The following is a 19,910-nucleotide window of genomic DNA, read 5'->3' as shown; positions in this document are numbered from 1 at the left end:
CTTGATCCCATGAGAGCAGTTTTCCCCCACCAGAGTGTCCCTTCCCCAACCCTATGCACGGCCAAAGGGTCTTTGGAATGCACAGTGCATTGTGATTTTATTCTTCTGCTCAGAAAGGGAGAGCATCTCCCAGCTGCCCCAAGGTCCAAGCTCCGGAATCAGGGTGGGCGTCAGGGTCTCACCACCCCATCTGCTCTTGGGCTGTCTGCACCCCTAGCTTGTTTGCTCGTTCACATTCCCCAGCCTCTGGCGCCCCGGCTCCTTCCACCTCATCTAGGCACTGCCCCGTCTCTGCTGTGTCCTCCCACATATGTGTCTTCTAGAAAGTCCCACTTGGCTTGGTAACTGACTGGATGAGGGACAGGGCCAGATTATAGACTGTGTTGTCTACTAGGCACATGTGGGGCTACTTAAGTTTATTGAACTCAAATGTCTGGTCCCTCGGCTGCACTGGCCACATTTTAAGCGCTCAGAAGCACAGAGGGGAAGGACCTATCCTAACAACCGGTTGCAGATATGGGTTTCCCACCTCCCAGGGCGTGCTGTTGGACAGCACCAGTCTAGAAGGACTCCCAGGTTAAAAGTTCAGGCAAAAACTGACATGGGAAGAGAGTGAAGAATGGACTCGTGGAGGGGAGGGAACGTCCCAGTTTGGGACTTGAAGGGGTCTGTAGGACCTCCAAGTAGAGATGCCCAGTAGGAAACTAGGGAGTTCCTATCCTTGGCCACCCCCCAAACTCCCCCAAACAGGATTTGAAATCCAGCTGGAGACTCTCTCCTTGGAAATTTCAAGGGCCTCACTAAAATCCAATTCTAAACATCCCACGAAAACCTCTAGAAGGCAGCTGTGTGGCAGTGGGACTCACCACAGACACTGTGTGATGTGTCTGGCTTGGGTTGACTTGAAAAGCAAGCAGGTGCCGGTAGGCAATGTGAGGGCTGTGGGCCAGAGCTGGCCTGAACCCGCTACGTCTGTTACCTCCTGGAGGCAGGTTGTAGACCAAGCAGGGGTCTGAGAATCTCAGCCTGGACCCCGGGACCATCAGGTTGGTGAGCTGCAATGACTCCCAGGGGTAGTCCTGACCGCATGTCCACGGAATCCCTGCCATTATAGGACAGCAGATGCAAAGGCATCAATTATCTGTTCTAACTCTTTCTTCAGGATCTTTCAAGTTGTTTCCAACAGGAGAGCCCCAACACTGCTGTCCCCCTGTGGCTCACTCCTGGACATTCCCAGGGATTGATCTGAGCTCACCTGGCTTTGAACAGGTAGCCCCCCCACCTTCTCTGGCTCGTGCAGAATCCTAGCGTGGGAGCCAGACAGACCTCAGTGCACAGGGAAGGCAAACAGCATAGAGTCCTCTCCCCTTCCCCCTTCCTGCTCTAGCATGTTCTGGAAAGACAGAACTCCCAGGGGGCATTTTCAGCTACAAGTCTTGCCTAAGGCTCAACCTCAGGAAGAACAAGGAGAATGGACCAGGTGGCTGAGCAGGGAGGAGGAAGATGAACGTTCGAGTGATGCCTACAGTAGTCCTCAGGAGTCCCCACTCCTCCAACTAGCCCAGAAAAGCCCACCACCAGGGGGCTGCCGGCAGATTACTGTCATCATGGTGGTGCTAAGGAGAGGGCACAGGGAGAAATGAGACACCCCCTGGTGTTTGTTCTCAGCCCTGGCTGCTCTCCAGCTTAACCCAGGAGATTCTTGTTTAACCGGGTAGGGCCAGTGTTTAAATAGCTCTTCTACCCCCACACACCTCACCCAGGAGGTTCTAATGCGTAGGTTTGATTTATAGCTACTGTTCTGGGGCACATCCCAGCTCCGTGCTACTCTCAGGGCTCTCCGTGGCGGCCACGGCCTGTGACGTGATGGGGTGAAGCATCTAGGGCCCAGGAGGTGGGCCACAGCCCAGAGACACAACACTGCCAGCATGTATGTGGGGTAAGAGGTCTCCTCTGCTCTGCCTCTCACCCTATGCTGACGGCAGGCTGCTGACTGATGGCCCCGCATGCACCCGGCCCCGCACAGAGGTGAACCTGCCCAGGGGCTGGGGGTTGGAGCTGGCCAGTGGTTGGGGCAGAAGATTCCTTTTCTCTGACAATTACAAAACATCCTTAAATCAAAATTGGAGGGACTACTCCAGCAGTGCGGAGAGGTGGAGAGGAGTGGGATAGGACTTTAGGGCACCCATTCTTACCCACTCAAGTCCCCCCACCTTTCTGAGGCCGGCCATTCCCAGCAGAGCCAGAGAGGAAGCAGAGGCTGGGCCCAGTCAACACAAGGGTAGTGTGAGCAGCCCCCGCTCTGCCCCGAAACCTGCCCCACAATGTGTAGGGCAGGCCAGGCCAGCACATGGGTGGCCAGGGTATGGTCACAGGGGACAGTTGTCTGAGCTGCTGTGGCTGGGAGGGAAGTCCCTGCCCCAGTAACCCACCCCTCACCATCACCACCTCCTCCAACTCCACACTTCGGGCCCCTCCCTCCTCCCACTGGGTGAGCTTATACACACACCACGCCCCATACGCACACAACTGGCCCCACGGGTCAGCCCGTCTCCAAAGGGGAGACTCAGATCCACAGCTTTATCGACTTCAGGGTTTGCAATCTGGCCATATAACTAGACAGGGCAAAGGGGAGGTAGGGGGGGCCAGGGACCCACAGAGGATCACACTCATGGGCAGCTGGAGCTGCCCTTCTTCATCCCCGAGACCACGTGGGAGACCCAGGAGCCAGAAGCAGGGCCACCAGGAAGGTGTGGTCTGTGTGGCAACAGGGGGCTGGCTGGGGCTGTAAAGGGCAGGCAGAGATTTCCTCCTGGCTTTTAGCTACAGCCCCTTTTGAAAAGCACGTGCCTGGCTCTCCTGGTCTTGCCAGAGACAGGGGCCAAGTAGACAGATACTAGCGAGGAGGGAGCACGCCCCTCTTCTCTTGCGTCCCTTCACCGTCAGAGAGGGTTCCCAGGATGCAGGGGCCCCTGGGAGCTCAGGGGCAAGTGGCAAAAGATGGCAGGAATCTGGGGAAGGAAGAGGGAATTCACTTTGGGGGCTTGAGTCCAGGTTCGGGAGGAGGAAGAGGTGGCCAGGGCCAACTCCCAGCTACGACCCCAGTGTACTTCCCTTCCCTCTGGGGGGGAGACCAGCCTCCTGTTCCCTCTCAAGGCCCCAGGGGCAGGTGGCAAGGACAGGGAAGGGGCCGTGCCAGAAGCCCAGCTTCACCTCCACCAACCCTTCTTCCTCATGGGTAAGGAGGCCCCGCGTTGTCTACATTTCTGACTGGGCTCCAGGCCCAGCACTGCCCAGGACGGCCAGTGAGGGCTCCTTGCCCTCCAGGAAGGCAGCGATGTTCTGCTTTTGGTTCCGGAGGGCCAGCTGCAGGGGTGTGCAGCCCACCCCGTCCTGGACGTCCAGCTGGGCGCCGGCTTTGACCAGTACTTTGAGGATGGCCATGTTGCCCTTGAGGGCGGCCAGGTGGGCGGGAGTCCAGCCCACCTCGTTGCGGGCATGGACGTCGGCGTTGTGCTCCAGGAGGTTGACGACGCTCAGGAAGGAGCCCCGCTGGACAGCCAGGTGGAGGGGTGTCCAGCCCGACTGCTCGGGGGCATTGGGGTCAGCCCCGCACCGCAGCAGTGCTAACACCACCCCCTCCTCCCCGTGGCGGGCGGCCAGGTGCAGGGGCGTCCACTTCATGCCCCCAGGAGCCCCCAGGTCTGCATGGCTCTCAGCCAGCAGGTGGATGACCTCCAAGTGGCCCTTGTAGGCTGCTAGATGGAGGGGCGTCCAGCCCTGCTGGGTGGGCAGCTGGAGGCTGGCCCCGTACCTGAGCAGCATCTTGCAGATAAGGTACTTCCCCCTGGCGGCCGCCATGTGCAGTGGGCTGTAGCCACTCCGGTCAAGGGCATCGGGAGCCGCCCCGCTCTTCAGCAGGTGCTGGATGGCCCTCACTTTGCCTCGCTCCACCGCCAGGTGCAGCGGTGTCCTCAGGTTTCTCTGCTGAGCATCCAGCTCAGCCCCCTGGCCTGCCAGCAGCTTGACCAGGCTGACGTGGCCAAAGTAGGCGGCCACGTGGAGAGGGGTCTTGCCCTCGGCCTCATGCAGGTTGGGGTCGGCCTGACGGGAGACCAGAAGCCGTGCCACATTTTCAAAGTTGTTCTGTGCGGCCAGGTGGAGCGGGGTCCAGCCCTCGTGCTCCTGGGCGTCCACATGGGCCCCGTGGTCCAGGAGCAGGCGGGCGGTGCGGTCGTCCCCATTCTGGGCTGCGAAGTGCAGCGGGGCCCAGCCATCTTCATCCACCAGGTTGGCATCGGCCCCGTGCTCCAGGAGCAGGGTGCAGAGTTCGGGCTGCTGGTCCTGGGTGGCGATGAGGAGGGGCGTGTAGCCGCAGGCCGTCTGGCAGTCCACGTCGACCTCGTGGGCCAGCAGCAGCCTCACCTGCTCCACGCTGCCCTGCACCACCAGGAAGTGGAGGGGGGAGACTTTGTTCTCGTATGTGCACAGCTCCTCACCGCTTGGGACGGGGTTCTCGCCGTCCGAGAGCCGCAGAACCCGCTTCAGGTAGTCTCCCCAGTCTGCCGGGAGGAAGATAGGGTTGAAAAATGGGCCCCTGACCTGTCCAGAGGTCATCTCATGCAGCCCCCTGCCTCCTGGAAGTGCCATCCAGGCACAGAGACTCCGGGAGGGAGGGCAGTCTTTCCTGCTATCACAGATCTCTACGCAGTGTTCTCATCCCAGCGAACAGACTCTGGCTGGCCTTCCTGTGAGGACGGGGCAGAGGGAGGCCTGGGGGCAAACCTTGGGTCCACCCTTAGCACCGCCTGACTTTTGCCAATTCCCTGCCACCTCGGGTCTCCAGATCCGGATCCGTAAAGGCGACACAAACTACCATTGTGGGGACAACGTGGGTGGGTAAGAACCTTCAGAGGAGGGCTTGGCACAAAGTAAGTCAATGCAAGTTGAAAGCAGGCTCTATGATCTGGACTCCTCCTGAAGCCACTAAGGCTTCCTCCTGCTCCACCCAGAATGTGTTAGGATTAAAAGCAACAATTTTGGGGGCACCCGGGTGGCTCAGTTGGTTAAGCATCTGACTCCTGATTTCAACTTAGGTCATGATCTCACGGTTCAAGGGACTGAGCCCCGAGTGGGGCTGCATGCTGACAGTGCAGAGCCTGCTTGGGATTCTCTCTCCCTCTCTCTCTACCCCTCCCCTCTTATTCTCTCTCTCTCCCTCTCTCTGCCCCTGTCTCTCTCTCTCTCTCAAAATAAATAAAGAAAGAAAAAACTTTAAGAAAAGCAACAATTTCCCAAACAAGCAAACAACAATAACAGTAACAAAAATCCCTTCCCACGGCCCCCACACCCGAGGTTCTGATTTAATCAGTCTAGGTGGCCCAGGCATCAGGGTTTCATGCCCCAGCTAATTCTAACGCGCAGTCAGGGATGAAAACCGATGTTCTACCTCCAAGCCAGGAAGGGAGGAGTCCGGCTTTGTAAGAACACAGACCTGAAGGGAAGCATAGCCTAAGCCCTGGGGGCAAGTGCATTTCTGGAACACGGAGCCGGGTGCCAAGAAAGGGACACACCAACTCCTGATTTGTGACAATCGGGGTGGAGGGGCAGGGGCAGGCGGGATGGGGAAAGGTTGTAGTTAGATTCCACTTTCCTCTCGGCTGTGAATTTTCTGGGTCCAGTGTGGTACTCTGGACTCACCGTTGTCCGTTAGCTCCTGGCTGACCTCTTCACTGACCTGGAGACAGGGAATCAGAAGACAGGGGGGCAGACGAGGTGAGTGGGGTGGTGCTGGTCTGTACCCTCCTCCGCCCCTCCCCTCTCTCTGACCCTCTCCAGCACCCGTGGGGACTCCCATCCCACTCTGTCCTCGGAAGCCCCCCTATGCCATTCCTACCAATAGCTGGACGAACGTCCTGAGCAGGGGAGACCCTGCCAGAAAGAGACCCTGGTCCAGGGTCTTGACTTCCTCTTGGGGCACATGGAGTGCAGGGTGGCTGGCCCTGTGGTTCAGCCAGGAGCCCCCTGCTAGCTCCTGGCTGGTCCCCACGGTAGGGAAGGCACAGGAGAACAGAGTGAGGACACTGAGGCTGTGATGTGAAAGCGGGCAGGGCTCGGATGAACCCACACATGCGAGAGACCGTATGTCCTTCTCAGGGGCTCGGAGCTACAGCCACCACTGTGCAAAGTAGGAAAATCTGTCCCCAGGTGGGCTGCCTGGCGTGGCCAGCAGTGTGGGCTGCGTCTCAGTCCCCATTTGCTCCCACGCTCACATCCCAGGACCTGCCAGAGACACGCCCAGCACTCACGTCCCCGGGCCGTTGCAGAGCCAGCTTGCCCGACACCTTCCTGGCCAGGGCCTCACTCTCCGGGTCTGCCACGGGACTCTGCAGCAGGAACAGCAGCATGTCTGTCTCAACTGTGATTTCTGCTCCATGAAGGAGAGAGACACAAAAAGCAACGGGCTGGCCAGCCGTCCCTTCTCCATTTTAGACACCCTAACATTCCCGGTGCCCACCCCCCCATCCATTCCTGGACTCATGCAAATTCACACATGCGCACCGGGAGGCAGGAAAGCTGGGTCCCAGCGGAGGCTCCGTGGGGCCACATTTAGCACGTCACGTCACTGACCCTCTGAGGGTCGGTCCTTTTCCATAAAACAAGCAGGCAGGGCTCGGTGATGTCTAAGGTGCTCACAGTTACACACGCGTGTGTTTGCACAGTCGCTAAAGGGCTGGGTATCCTCACAGGTCATCCGGGCCCATGATCTCACGGTCTGGAACACTTTACAAATGGGGATGCTGTACCCTGGAAGGACCAGGCTAACCGGGAAACTCAGAAGCAGCACAGTGAGGCCCAGACCCTCCAGCATGGGTTTTCTTGTCTACCTCCCACGGGGGTGCACGGTCACCCTAAGACTCGGGGCGGCCATCCTCAGCTGCCCTCCTCCTTCCCGGCTCTGTGAGAAAGACTGTGCCCTAGGGCCAAGTACAGCCCTCAGGAGTGGCCCAGGCTCCAGCCATCTCCTCTCCTGCCCCCTCCAGCCTCAGCCCTGGCCCCCTCAAGCTCCAGCCCTGCCCGGCTCCCTAGTCCCTTGAGCAGTTTGGGCTGGACGAGAACCTGGAAAGGAGGGCCTCTTCTTGGGGTCCTGATCCCAACAGCGCCTCATCAGGTTCACCATCTGCTGGGCCTCGCTCGGCCATGTATCAGAGACAGACTGCAGGGAGGGCCGCATGCCTGCGGCCACTTGGACGACAATGGTCACCATGTGGAAGCCTGTGAGAGGAAGCCCAGGCTGTGTGAAGGCCGAGAGGTGGGGCTGGACTGGCTGGGCAGGGTATGGGGATGGGGGGGCTCCCAGGATCCCCACAGAGTAGTGCACACAGCAAGGGCAACATAAATGCACTGTGAGTCAACAGCTAGGTTGCAGGCCAACTTGAGGTTCCAGTTTGAGCTACTGGGTCTCTGGTCCAGCTGTGGCCACCTCCCAGGCCAAGACGGGACAGGCCTCTGATGTCCAGAGGCCTGGTTACAGGCTTTCACTTTTCATTCTGTGAGTTTGCTTGGGTTTCCTGACAGTCTATGTACCTGGCATTAGGTGGCAGCGGTGGGGGCAGGAGAGACAGGAAAGAATACTTTGGAAGCAAAGGAATTAGAGCCAGAAGTGTGGTCTGGGCTGACGTATGCCCTCTTTGTACTCTTACGTGAGCTCTGGAAAGTAGGGCAGGAAGGTAGGTGGGTAAGAGCGAGAATCCATAAAGAGCACGTGGTTCCCCAACACCAAGCTGCCACCTGCCCTCCCCTGTGAGCCCTCGGCCTCTCCCAGCCCCTTCCAGGACCCCACCCGAGGGTGCCGGCACCGCCTGCTACCTGAATACGGCTTCTTCTGAGTGAGGAGCTCCCAGACGACAATCCCGAAGCTGCAGACAGGGCAAAGCGTGCCCTCAGTGACCTTCTCAGACACCCGTGGTCGCCCTACATGGTGGGCCCCACACGCTCCCATCCAGAATGCCCCTCCATCCTTCCTCCCCCTTGCCCTGTCATTGTGCCCTTGGGACTGGGGGGACGGGTCAGGCAGGGTGGTGATAAGCAGTTACCCACCCCCCACCCCCAGAGTGAGCCCAGCCCCCTCTCACCTGTACACATCGTACTTGGGCCCTGCGGCCTTGTTACTTTCCAAGAACATCTCAGGGGGGATGTAGCTGAGGGTGCCCCGCAGAGCTGACCTCTCGATGTACTGCATCTGGGTCGACTGTTCCATCCACTTGGATAGGCCGAAGTCCGAAATCTGGGGGCAAACCACAGGCAGGGATAACGGAGCCACAGCCTCGCCTCCAGAAAACTGCCTTGATCTCTCCCCCTCCTGCAGCCTGCCCTTTCCAGGATGGGGCAGTGGTCAAGAACCCGGGCACCTCTCCCACGTATGACCTGGATGGCCTCAGACAAGTTCCTTACCTTCTCAGAGCCTCAGTTTCCTCATCTATGAACTGGAAATGGTAAGGACACTTAAGTGACAGTGCTCTGACAAGCATTAGATGGAGAAATGTGCCAAGAGCACTTAGAACAGTATCTGGCACACAGCAAGTACTTAGTAGGGGTGGCTGTGATCCAGACGGACTGTGGACAAAGTTGCCGTCTTTGGTAAGCTTCCGTTCGCCCACTTCCAAGGGCCCGGAAGTATATACACCACGTATATTTATCCCCAGCATGGATTTTATCCACTGGTCCATTCGTATGCCAACTGACTACTCACTGATCACTCAGCCTGCGAATTAAGGATCAGGCAGCAGGTAAGAAAGCTGAGACCCCCACGCCTATTACTCCTCTAAGTCCTTACTCAAATAGGGAGGTATAGTCACTAATGAAACAGTTTCACAAATGACTATATACGTACCATTGGGGATAGCACTATGAAGAGACAGAGGTACCATGAGGGTATATAGTAACAGGGGCCTGTTGGGATCCATCAGGGAAAACTTGAGGAGGTAATGTTTAAGCAGAAGGCTGAAAGATGAGCATGGCCTGCTAAATAAAGAAGGGAGGAGGGGAACACTGGTCCTGGCAATAGGGACAGAGTGTGCAAAGGTCCTGGGGCAGAAGAAGGTGGCACATTTTAGGAAGTGAAGGCCATCATAACCTTTCTTAGGAATCATCTCATTTACATACATTCCCACCCAAAGCAAAGAATAGGAGGGACAGGGAATATTCTACCCACAGTAGAAACAGAAGACTGAGGTCCAAAGAGGGTTATTGCAGGCATCCTGATACCCAGATCCACGCACCAAACTCTACTGCCCATCCATCGTTTTAGGTGTCATCCCTGGCTTCAGTATTTGCGCATGAATGGAGCCACTTGAAACTCTCGGCAGGCTAGTCAAGCTGGTAGATAATCTTGCTCACCTGCGGGAGACTCTGGAGTGAAAAGGGGGCAGGGAGGTTGACTGGGGCCTTTACCTTGACATGCATGTTGCTGTCCAGGAGGATGTTGCCTGGTTTGAGGTCCAGGTGGAGTAGAGGTGGCTTAAGGCTGTGGAGAAAGTTCATGGCCAGACTGGTCTCATGGATGATGCGGAACTTGAGCAGCCAGGAGAGGCTGTGCGTGGGCACCATCTTCTCCAGGGAGCCGTTGGCCATGAACTCCATCACAATGCCCAGGGGCTGCCTGCACACCCCGTAGATGGACACGATATGCTGAAACTTGATCTTCTCCATTTTGGCTGCTTCTTCAACGAGGCAGTCCACATCGTGGCTGCGGACATGCGGGGCATGAGGGATGCAAGGAGATGACCCGTTAATTCCAAGAGCAACGAGTACAGCAACAAACTAGGCTTAGTGCCAGGCTCTGGAGACCCGGAAAAGCCTCGGGAGTTTGCAAGGTAGTGCAGGAGGAAGGTGAGTTCTAGAAGGATGCCTAGCGAGATGCACAGAGTGGGGCCCAGATGGCCGGCAGCAACGGGGCAGGAAAGCGAAGGAGTCTGCAAGCTTAGGGGCAAGTCCGTTCTACAGGGGCGGCCACAAAAAGCCGGCCGGTTACTCTGCCACTTGTCTATATGTTTGTCTCCCCCGGTAGGTCACAAGCCCCTGGAGGACCAACATCACGCCTCATGCTTCTGTTTCAAAATATCATTTGCTGCCATTTTGATTATGAAAATAATACATATCCTCGCAGGAAACCAAGGGAATACAGAGAACTAGGAAGAAGAAAATTAAATCATCAGTAATCCAAGCTTGCAGAGTTGGCCTGTGTTCATATTTTAACATATACATGTTCAAGGTGTCTCTCTCCTTTTCTCCCTCCCTTTCGCTCCTTCCCCCCCTCCCCTGTCCGCCTCTCCATCACACCATGTGGGGTGCTTTGTGATCCGCTTTTCCAGCTAGCACGCGCGCACAGTGCCTCCTCCCATAGCCATTCTCCTGAAGCGGGGTCTGCACTGGCTGCTCTGGACTCCGTCTAATGGGTGGACTGCAATTATTCATCTTGCTTCCCCCCCACAGCACATCGCCACGCATAGCACAATATGTCTTTGTCGAACTGGTAGTCAAGACTTAAGGGAAAGGCCTTACAAAATAAGCATTTGCCGGACCCTCTCGCTCCTCTCGCCCACAGAGTGGTAACTATGCAAATTGTTGGGGATTGTCTGGGGATTGCAGGGATGAGGTTTAGGGAGAAATGACATTTTTAAAAGCCCGGTATTTGCAAAGCCGCGTGGGCACTGCAGGCGGAGGCTGCTGGGAATGTGCGTGCAGGGCGGCCCCGGGAAGCCAGCCAGAGACTGCTGCCCTCCAGGAAACCTACCTGCTCCTCCTCACATCTGGACAGGGTGGCTGGTCCAGGTTTCCTCTGTTCTCGCCTCCACCTCTGCTCTGTTCCAGAGACCTCCCCTCCACCTCTGCTGTACTTATCATCTGTCTCCTCTTGTCCTTTTGAGTTCCCAGAAACTGAGATACTGGTCGTGGAAAGGAGCAAGCAAGGGATCCGGGGATCTCGCTGCACTGGTTTCAAATCCCAGCTTTACTGCTTATTCTCTGCATGACCCTGAGCAAGTAAACTCTCTGGGCCTCAGTTTCTTAACTATGGAATGGGAACAACAGCTTGCACAATTGCCCCGACAGCCCAGACACACAGTCCACGTGTGCTGTGTCTGAGGTTCATCCCCCACCAGCCCCTGTCGCTGGGCGTCTGGTCTCGATTCTTCTTTTTTGAAGCAGGGCTTGAACTCACAACCCTGGGATCAAGACCTGAGCTGAGAACGAGAGTCGGATGCTTAACCAGCAGAGTCACCCAGACGACCCAGGTCTTGATACTTCTCTGAGCAGCTGATGCCAAGGTGTCTGAGCCCAACCTCTGCCCAGTGCTACAGCCTGTGCAGAGTTTCCGGGTCTCGGTTTACCAGCCAGGTCTCTCCCTCTTTTTTTCTCGAAGTATTCACTTCCTTGGCCGTGTGCCAGCATTGTCCCAGATCCCTCCCCCTTCCCCTGTCCAGTCTCCGACCAGCCCTTCCCTTCTCACTCCCAGCCTCGGGATCTCCTGTGGTAGAGGACACAGGGTGTCTGAAGCAGAACCCTGGTTCTCCCGGGCCACCCACCTCTCCCTCTGCCTTCCCTTCAGTGAACGGGGCCTCCAGCCTCCCACCCTCAAAGATCCGACGTCCTCCTCTACCCCTCTTCATCCCTTCCCACGACCATCCCCTCAACACATCCTGTCAGCTCTACCCTCGAAACAGAGCAACATTCTGACTACTTCTCACCACCTCTACCCAGTGACATCTTGGCCCAAGACTCCTAATTGGCCTCCCTGCTTCTTTCTTTTCCTCTGTCATCCACTCTCAACCCAGTAGCCAGAGTAATACTCATAAAATGTCAGTCAGAGCATGTCACCTCTATGCTCAAGACCCTCCATTGGCTTTCTTCTCATTCACAGTAAAGCCAAAGTTCTCACAACGGTCTAGGAAGCTTTGCAAGATCTCCCCGGGGCATAGCTTGCTGACTCTCCCCACCTCTGTTTCTGCCATCAGGGCCTCTTGCTCCTCCTCCACCATGTAAGCATGTTCCCACCTCAGGACCTTTGCACTTCCTGTTCCCTCTGCTCTAAGACAGCCACATGGCTTGCTACTTCTTTGCTTCAAATCTCTACTCAAATGATACCTAATGAGTAAGGATTTCAAGTCTATATTAAACAGCAATCCACAGGGCGCCTGCGTGGGCTCAGTCAGATAAGCAACTGACTCCTGGTTTCAGCTCCGGGCATGGTCTCACAGTCTGTGAGTTCAAGCCCCGCGACCAGCTCTGCATTGGCATGGAGCCTGTTTGGGATTCTCTCTCTCCCTCTGTCTCTCTGCCCCTCCCCTGCTTGCTCTCTCTCTCTCTCTCTTGCTCGCTTTCAAAATAAATAAATAAAAATTAATTAATTAAGTAATTAACTAACAGCAATACTACTCCAACTCCGGCAATCCTCATGCCTCCACCTCCATACACAGCCCACAAATTAATATTTTTAGATCAAATGTTTTCTTGGGAGATCAGATTATTCAAGCCTCTTTAGGCATTTTAATCAAGAAAATATCAGGTGGTTGTAAGTGCTATAGAAAAAAATTATTTGTTTATGTATTATTTACTTACTTATTTTCCATCTTCCCCTAGTTTCCTTTCTTCCTTAGTTTATAAACTCCATGAGGGCAGGGACTTTGTTTTGCTCACTTAGTGCTTAGAGCGAATGAATATCATTCACGCCCCAGCTTCAGTTACAACCTATCATAATGAATGACGCACAAATTTTCATATTGTTAGGTCAGCCCTTCACTTTGAAGTCCACTTGACAATTCTTGTTGGCTGTTTAAAGGCACCTTAAACTCAACCTGTATACAAAACTGAACTCATGAATTTTTTCTGCAAACCTGGGCCTCGTTTCATGTTCCCTTTATTAATTGTCAACCTCATTCAACAGACACCAACCATGTACCAGGCTCCGGGGATAGAGCAGTGAGCAGACACAGACTCAGCTCTCAGGGACCAGACATTCTACTGGACCCTTTGTTCCTCTGGGCAAGCCAGACATCAGATTAGCCTTGACATTCCTCTTCCCCATCCTGCCTCCCATACACAACCCAGCACCAAGTCAAGTGGATGTTTACTTCCTAAATACTGCATAATCCATTCCTGTCTTTCCCTCTGTCACTATGCACAGGGCTGGTCTCCAGTCGCCTCTTGCCTGAATGGTGACAACTAACTGGACCAGCATCCACTCTACCCCTCCAATCCATTCTCCATACTGCAAATTTTTATTAGCTCCTTTCTGTCACACACCCCCGACCTGGCGGCAAACCCTTCAGTGGCTTTCCGCTGCTCCCTCTCTCTCAACTCCAGCCACCAACAGCGTTTCTCCCCACCTTCACTTACTATGCCCCGCCTGCCACAGGCCCTTTGCACACTCTGCTGCCTCTTCCTGGAAAGTTTTTTCCTCTTCAACTACTTAACTCACACTCATCCCTCACTCTTCCATTCAACTGTAATTTCCTCAGGGAAGCCTTTTCTGATCCCAAACTCTTCTAATAAGCTCTCACACAACAATAAATCTTTGTTGCTTTTCTCACAACAGCACACTCTACCTGTAGAGTTATTTGGTTAATGTCTCTGTCCCCCCCAGGCTCTAAGCTCCAGGAGAACAAGGCCCTATCTGTTGCACTCATCATTGTATCTCAGGGTCTGGCACAGTGCCTGACACATAGTAGGAGAGCAAGAAACATTTGTCAAGGGAAGGAATGAATGAAGTGGTGTAAAAAGTATCCAGTGACTCCACATGAATCTCCTAGGACAGTACTCCACACACAGCAGGCATGAGTCGTCATTAAATCCCTTAGCCCTTTCCCCCAGAGAGTTCCCAGAACTTGGAAAGGGAATGTTATTGACCATGCCTAACAACGCAGTCTTAGGAATGCCATCTCTCTCCTTTTGCCCTTCACTTCAAAGCCCGTAGATGATGTGGACACACCCTAGAAAAATCTGACTGTACTCCAAAGCCAGCAAGAGGGTGTTGAAGGAGGAAGAGGGTCGAGTTGTGGGCTGTCTCACTTTGCCCACATTCGCGAAGCAGGTGGAAAGCCCAGGAATTAGAGAAGGGGCTGGCTTGAGTGGGTGCAACCTGAGGATGTGTCTTGGGGGCTTGCCTGGTGACCACAGAGAACACAACATCCAAATTAGGAGACGCCCCTCCCCAGGCCTTCTAACTGGTGGCCCAGGAGCCCTGGGAGGACAACAGGATTCTCACACTCAGACCTCACATCCTAAGCGTCTCCTTCATGGCTGCACAGGGGACCAGCACACAGCCAGTCCAAGCAAATGTGGTGGGCAGGAGACTGGGATGGGTGGAAGCAGAGAGAAAGAGGAAGGAGAAAAAAGGAGGCATGTGCAGGTGTGGCCACAGTGCGCACAATGAGTCAAGGAGAAGCCAGAAACAAAAGCAAGGTCAGAGACTGCCGCCTTCCCTGCCTGACTCGCCAACAAGTGGCCTGGACAGGCTCTCAGGCCAGAAGGCTGGGCCGTGTCCAGTCCCCACGCCTCCTTGCCTGCACTGGCTGGGCAGAGGCCACACTGACGGCCAGGGGAAGGGAGAGCGTGCATCTCCACGGGTCACTGAGCATCGATCCCTGGGCCAAGTGCCACAGACTGACTGTCAGCAGGCCCAGCCCTGCCTGCTGGGAGAATTCGGGGGTGGATCCACGCATGGCAGAGGGCCATCAAGAGTCGTCATCACCACCCTGACACCCAGGAGGAAGGAGGCCCACCAGTTTGGGAGGTCTGATGGGACAAAGGTGTCTTTGGAGGGCAGTTGTGGCTCACCTTTGACCTCTGTGGATTCCACAGATGGGGTTGGCCGTCCAGGCGGTTCAGGTATGGAAACAAAGTGGCTGTGCCTGGGTGGCTCAGCCCACTGGGCAGAGTTTAGAAACGCAGAGGGCGGCGAGCCTCAGCCCCAAGCCCCGCCACCCCTCCCTGGGGAGCCCGCGGGGCCTCCGTTGACCCCCTTTAAGAAGAGGGGCGGGGCCGGCAGGTACCTGGAGGCCTCGGGCTGGAGGCAGGGGGCACACTTGACGGCGAACTCCGTCCTCCAGCGCCTGTGCCGCACCCGGAACACCTGGCTGAAGCCGCCGCTGGCCACCCGGCGCCAGTCGCCCTCGAAGTCGTCGCGGGTGAAGACGGCGAGGCTGCCCAGACGCTGCTCCACGCCCGCGGCCATGGGGTCTGCGGCGCCGGGCTCCCCCCCAGGCCGCGCGCTCTCCGCACCGAGGAGGCTCAGCGCCCGGCCTCCCGCCGCTCGGCCCGGGGGGGGGGGGGGGGGGGGGGGGGGGGGGGGGGGGGGGAACGGATGGGGAGGCGCCGGCGCCAGGAGGGGCCGGTCCGGCCCTGCGAGGGCGGGGACACCCGAACCCGAGCCCTGAGGCCCCAGGCAGCCACGGGCCTGGGCTTGGGAAGAGGGTCCCTCCCCGGGGACACCCCGCCCCCCGCCAGCCCCTCCCCACCCCGGCACCGTTCCTCAGTCTCAGCCTTCCGTTTGGACCCCAGCTCCCGCATGGGGCTGGGGGGGAGGTGCGGGGGGAGGAAGATGTCGGGGAAGCCAGGGAAGAGGGCCCCACTTGATTTCTACCCAGCCCTAAGTGGGAGGTGATTTACTTACTCCTGCTCACCCGTGCCAAGGATTTATGAAGGGTTGAAAACTGTGCCAGGGGTCTCTGTGGATGGGTGTGGGGGCCTGGAACTCACCCCTCCACAGCAAGAATGGAGAAAAAAAGGTCGTAGTGGGGATTTTTCTGGTCTGAGTCTTTCGGCTTGACTGGCTTCATGCAGCCTTTATTGTTGGGTTGTTTTGTTTTGTCTGTCAACCAGTCACGGTGTGCTAAACGTCACCAAAGAGGGGTCAGCAGGAACAGTGGGGTGAGAGGGCGGGTGTCTGTCTGCAGGGAGCTCCCCTTCCTGGCACTGTATCCGCACCTGCCTTCAGAGGGATTGGCATTTGATTTAGGGTTGACCATGGGGAGGTGGACGCGTTGGCCGAGCTACTGGGGTGGCTTGTTGCCAGGGACCAGGGGTGAGGCTCAGGGAACAGCTGGAGCATGACCCCGGCCCCATCCCTGAGGTGGGACCAGCTCAGAGCGGTGTCAGGGCTGTGGAGAAATCTGGCCCCAGGGCTCAGTGCAGAGACCAGAGGAAGGAGGGGAGAAAATGCACCGGCAGAGGCAAACCTGGCTGGCTGGGAAGATGGGGAGCTTTCCCTGTAGGCAGAGTTACCTTGGTCCGTGTTTAGGGAATACAAGCCAAGAGGCAGGACAGCTTCCCGGGACTGAGCCTGGCGGTTCCTCTGGGTCCTCTGTCCATGGAGTTGTCCCCTCACTTGGGAGACCCACAGAGCAGGGAACATTATAAGTGCTTGAACAGACAAGCAGGTGCATTCCAGGGGCATCCCAGGGCAGGTGCTTCTGGGGGAACTGTCATGGGACAGTGCAGGGTAGGTCACTCTTCCCCTGCGGCTGGGCCACAGGGAACCCCCTGAGTGACCAACCTCAAGTTCAAGGAACCCACCTACCACAGGAGGAAATGCTTTCCTTCTGGCCCAAATCTGTAGAGCCTCTCACCCACGACCATTATGAGACTCCCAGGGAACAGTGGGGATGTGATGGGTGAGTAGAGACACTAGAGGAAGCTTTGCATAACAGTTTCTGTGCAAACCCCACACTGAGTTCTGGCAAGCAGGGTAAGGACAGGAGATGGGCCCAGGGACAGCTGTCAAACAGACCAATGATAGCCACTATTGAGCATTAACTTTGTTCCAGGATCAGCATCAATTTTGGCTACTGTCCATACTTCATAGGTATGATCTTGTTTGAGCCCACAACGTTTGGAGAGGGATAATCCACATAGCCCACAAGGTTATGAGAGCAATGTCTTCCTGCTTACAGATGAAGAAACTATGCTTGAAGACAGTAAGTAGTCAATGGCCATGTAGCTACTAAGTGGAAGTTGACATTCAGAGCCAGGTTTCGCTAGGAGAAGCAGTGGCCACAGGAAGAGTAGGAGGGTAGCCCTTTAAGAATACAGGGGGACATAGGGGAATAGAATTGTAGTCTGGAAGAGTGTGCATGGGATGGAATCTGCATCCTGATTAGGACATGGATCCCAAAGATGTCACAGGAAGGCTTGTGACTTGCTTTGGGCTGGAGCAGGGCAGGGCACAACTGAACTTACTGCCTCTTGGTTAGCTCTGCCTGCCCCTGACAAGACTCGGAATGTCCCACGGGGAAGCTTGGAGGGTGATGGAGGTCATTATTGTCAGGGAGGTCGGGGAGATCTTCTGGGTGGGTGAGAATGGAGATTGGGAGGGTGAAAAGCCCGCTGGCCTTGAGAAAGGTCGACTCGGCCCCACATTTCTGCCCTTCAACACCATCTGCTGAGGCCACCAGAGGAAGTACCAGGGTCAAATGGCCTGAACCAGTCGGGGAAATTCCCCCTGGCCCAGGGAGAGCAAGAAACCAGAAGCTGCCAACCTGTGGGTTCAAGCAACCCTGAGACTTCTGAAGAATCTGGCAAAATAAATATATGCACCTACTCATAGCAACTGGAGTCATTAGACTGGCTTGTGCCTCTCCCTTTATCTTGCTCACAAGGGCCGGGACGAAAGCCCAACACAAAGTCATAAGGGGAGAGGACTTTCCTGAGACTAAGGTCATAGAAGCAAAGAACTTCTAGATCCCTCATTAAGTGGGTTGATGCTTAGGGAGTTGGAAAGGGGCAAAGGAGATCTGGAAGCTGCTTATTTCTTTCTAGAGGTCTGAGTGCAGAAGTCGTGGGGGCCAGCCTGGCTGGGAAGTCTGCAACCAGCAGGTAGAGAAGAGAGAGCTGGAGGGAGAGCGCCACCTTCAACTGCCTGTTCCTACCGTGAATGGGAATGAACAAGATGGGTATGGTCCGACCATGACACGGACCCCCCAGATGGAGCGGGAAGTATGCTCTAGCCACAAGAATTTTGCCCCCAGATGTTGAGAGTCCTTTCTATTGCCTTCTATCAATGTATTTTATTTTGGCAGATGGGGGACAGAAATTCTCTGGACTTGGAGTTATTATATGAAAAGTGTGTATGAGTGTGTGTGTTTGAGTGTGTGTGTTTGAGTGTGTGTGTGTGTGTGTGTGTGTGTGTGTTAGGGGGCCTAAAAATTTTCAGCCTACCACCCCCAGACCGGCGAGCTGATCGAGCAGTTCTGCAATCCTCTGGAAGATGCTGAAATCCAACGTGAGCCTTTCCCCAAACCAGAATGACAAGCCCTTTGCATACAGGGAAGTTCCCCAGTCTGTCCCCATTCTCCACCCTGCAAACATGTCACAGGACACCTGGACAGGTTCTGGCAGGCTCTGAACTCTGTGAGCCTATGTACTGAGGTGAGCGCCAGGCTGGTCAAGATGAAGGAATGTATGTCGGAAGCTGGAACACCCAGCCCAGGAAGCTAGGCTGTCCCAGAAAGGAAGGGATAGAATCCAGCAGTGGGGGCAGGGGTTAAATGCAAGAACTTGTGAGTCACTTAGACCTGCGTTCAAAACCTGGCTTTTTCCCCATCGCTTACCGGCCACTGGCCGTTGGTCAACATTACCAACTCTCTGTGGGTTTCTCCGTCTGTGAAATAGGATGATAATACCTACTTCAAAAGGTCACAGTAAGGATTAACCTTTAAAAACACACCTAAGCGAACACCTGTAGGCAAAAAACAAAAATAACAAAATAACAAAACAAAACAAAAAATCAAACCCAACGCCAAATCCCAAACTTCACACATTATCCAAAAATTAACTCAGAGTGAATCGTGGACTTAACTCTAAAATGTAAAACTATAACATTTTCAGAAAAAAAAAATAGATGAAAATCTTCTGGACCTAGGGCTAGGCAGAGAGTTATTAGCCTGAACACCAAAAGCACAATCCATGAAGGAAATGTTGATAAATTGGATTTACACAAAATTAAACACTTTCACTCTGTGAAAGATCCTGTGAAGAGGGTAAAAAGTCAAGGTATGGGAGAGAAAACATTTACAAACCAGACATTTGACAAAGTGGTAGCTTTCTAGAATGCGTAAAGAATGCCCCCCCCCTCCCAAACTCAACAGAAATAAAATGACAAGCTATAGAATTAAAAATGAAGGAAAGACATGAACAGACACTTCACTGAAGAGGATAAACAGGTGGCAAACACGTGCATGGAAAGATGTTAGCCTTAAGGAAATGCCAACTGAAACCACAATGAGGTATCACTGCACACCCATGAGATTGGCTAATTTCTTTTTATTAGAGAGAGAGAGAGAGACCCTGGGATCATAACCTGAGGTGAGTCAAGAGTTGGGCATTCAATCAACTGGGCCACCCAAGAGCCCCAATTTATTTTTATTTTTTCTTTTCTTTTTCTTTTTTTTTTGGTTTTCTTTTATTTATTTATATTTTCATTTACATCCAAGATAGTTAGCATTTGGTGTAACAATGATTTCAGGAGTAGATTCCTTAATGGCCCTTACCATTTAGCACAACCCCCGCCCACAACCCCTCCAGTAACCCTGTGTTTGTTCTCCATAGTTAAGAGTCTCTTATGTTTTGTCCCCCTTCCTGTTTTTATATTATTTTTGCTTCCCTTCCCTTGTGTTCATCTGTTCTGTGTCTTAAAATCCTCATACGAGTGAAGTCATATAATATTTGTCTTTCTCTGACTGACTAATTTCGTTTAGCATAATACCCACTAGTTCCATCCACATACTTGCAAATGGCAAGATTTCATTCTTTTTGATTGCCAAATAGACGCCCTTGTGTGTGTGTGTGTGTGTGTGTGTGTGTGTGTGTGTGTATGTGTGTGTGTGTATATATACATATATATTATATATATATTA

At 54.6% G+C, this 19,910-nt stretch overlaps 1 protein-coding gene across 1 annotated transcript; it reads right to left on the bottom strand.

The window, feature by feature from the left end:
* Positions 1–80: 80 nt before the first annotated feature.
* Positions 81–15,300, bottom strand: ANKK1 (ankyrin repeat and kinase domain containing 1). The gene is made up of 8 exons (XM_058686749.1): positions 15,051–15,300; positions 9,454–9,748; positions 8,136–8,287; positions 7,870–7,919; positions 7,120–7,275; positions 6,309–6,427; positions 5,701–5,737; positions 81–4,562 (listed from the first exon to the last, which is right to left on the bottom strand). The coding sequence occupies exons 1-8, from the start codon at positions 15,230–15,232 to the stop codon at positions 3,259–3,261; spliced, it is 2,295 nt and encodes a 764-aa protein (XP_058542732.1). The 5' UTR covers positions 15,233–15,300; the 3' UTR covers positions 81–3,258.
* Positions 15,301–19,910: the final 4,610 nt, after the last annotated feature.

Source organism: Neofelis nebulosa, chromosome 10, assembly GCF_028018385.1.
Source record: "Neofelis nebulosa isolate mNeoNeb1 chromosome 10, mNeoNeb1.pri, whole genome shotgun sequence".
Classification (NCBI taxonomy): Eukaryota; Metazoa; Chordata; class Mammalia; order Carnivora; family Felidae; genus Neofelis; species Neofelis nebulosa.
This window is presented reverse-complemented; position numbering and strand designations above follow the sequence as displayed.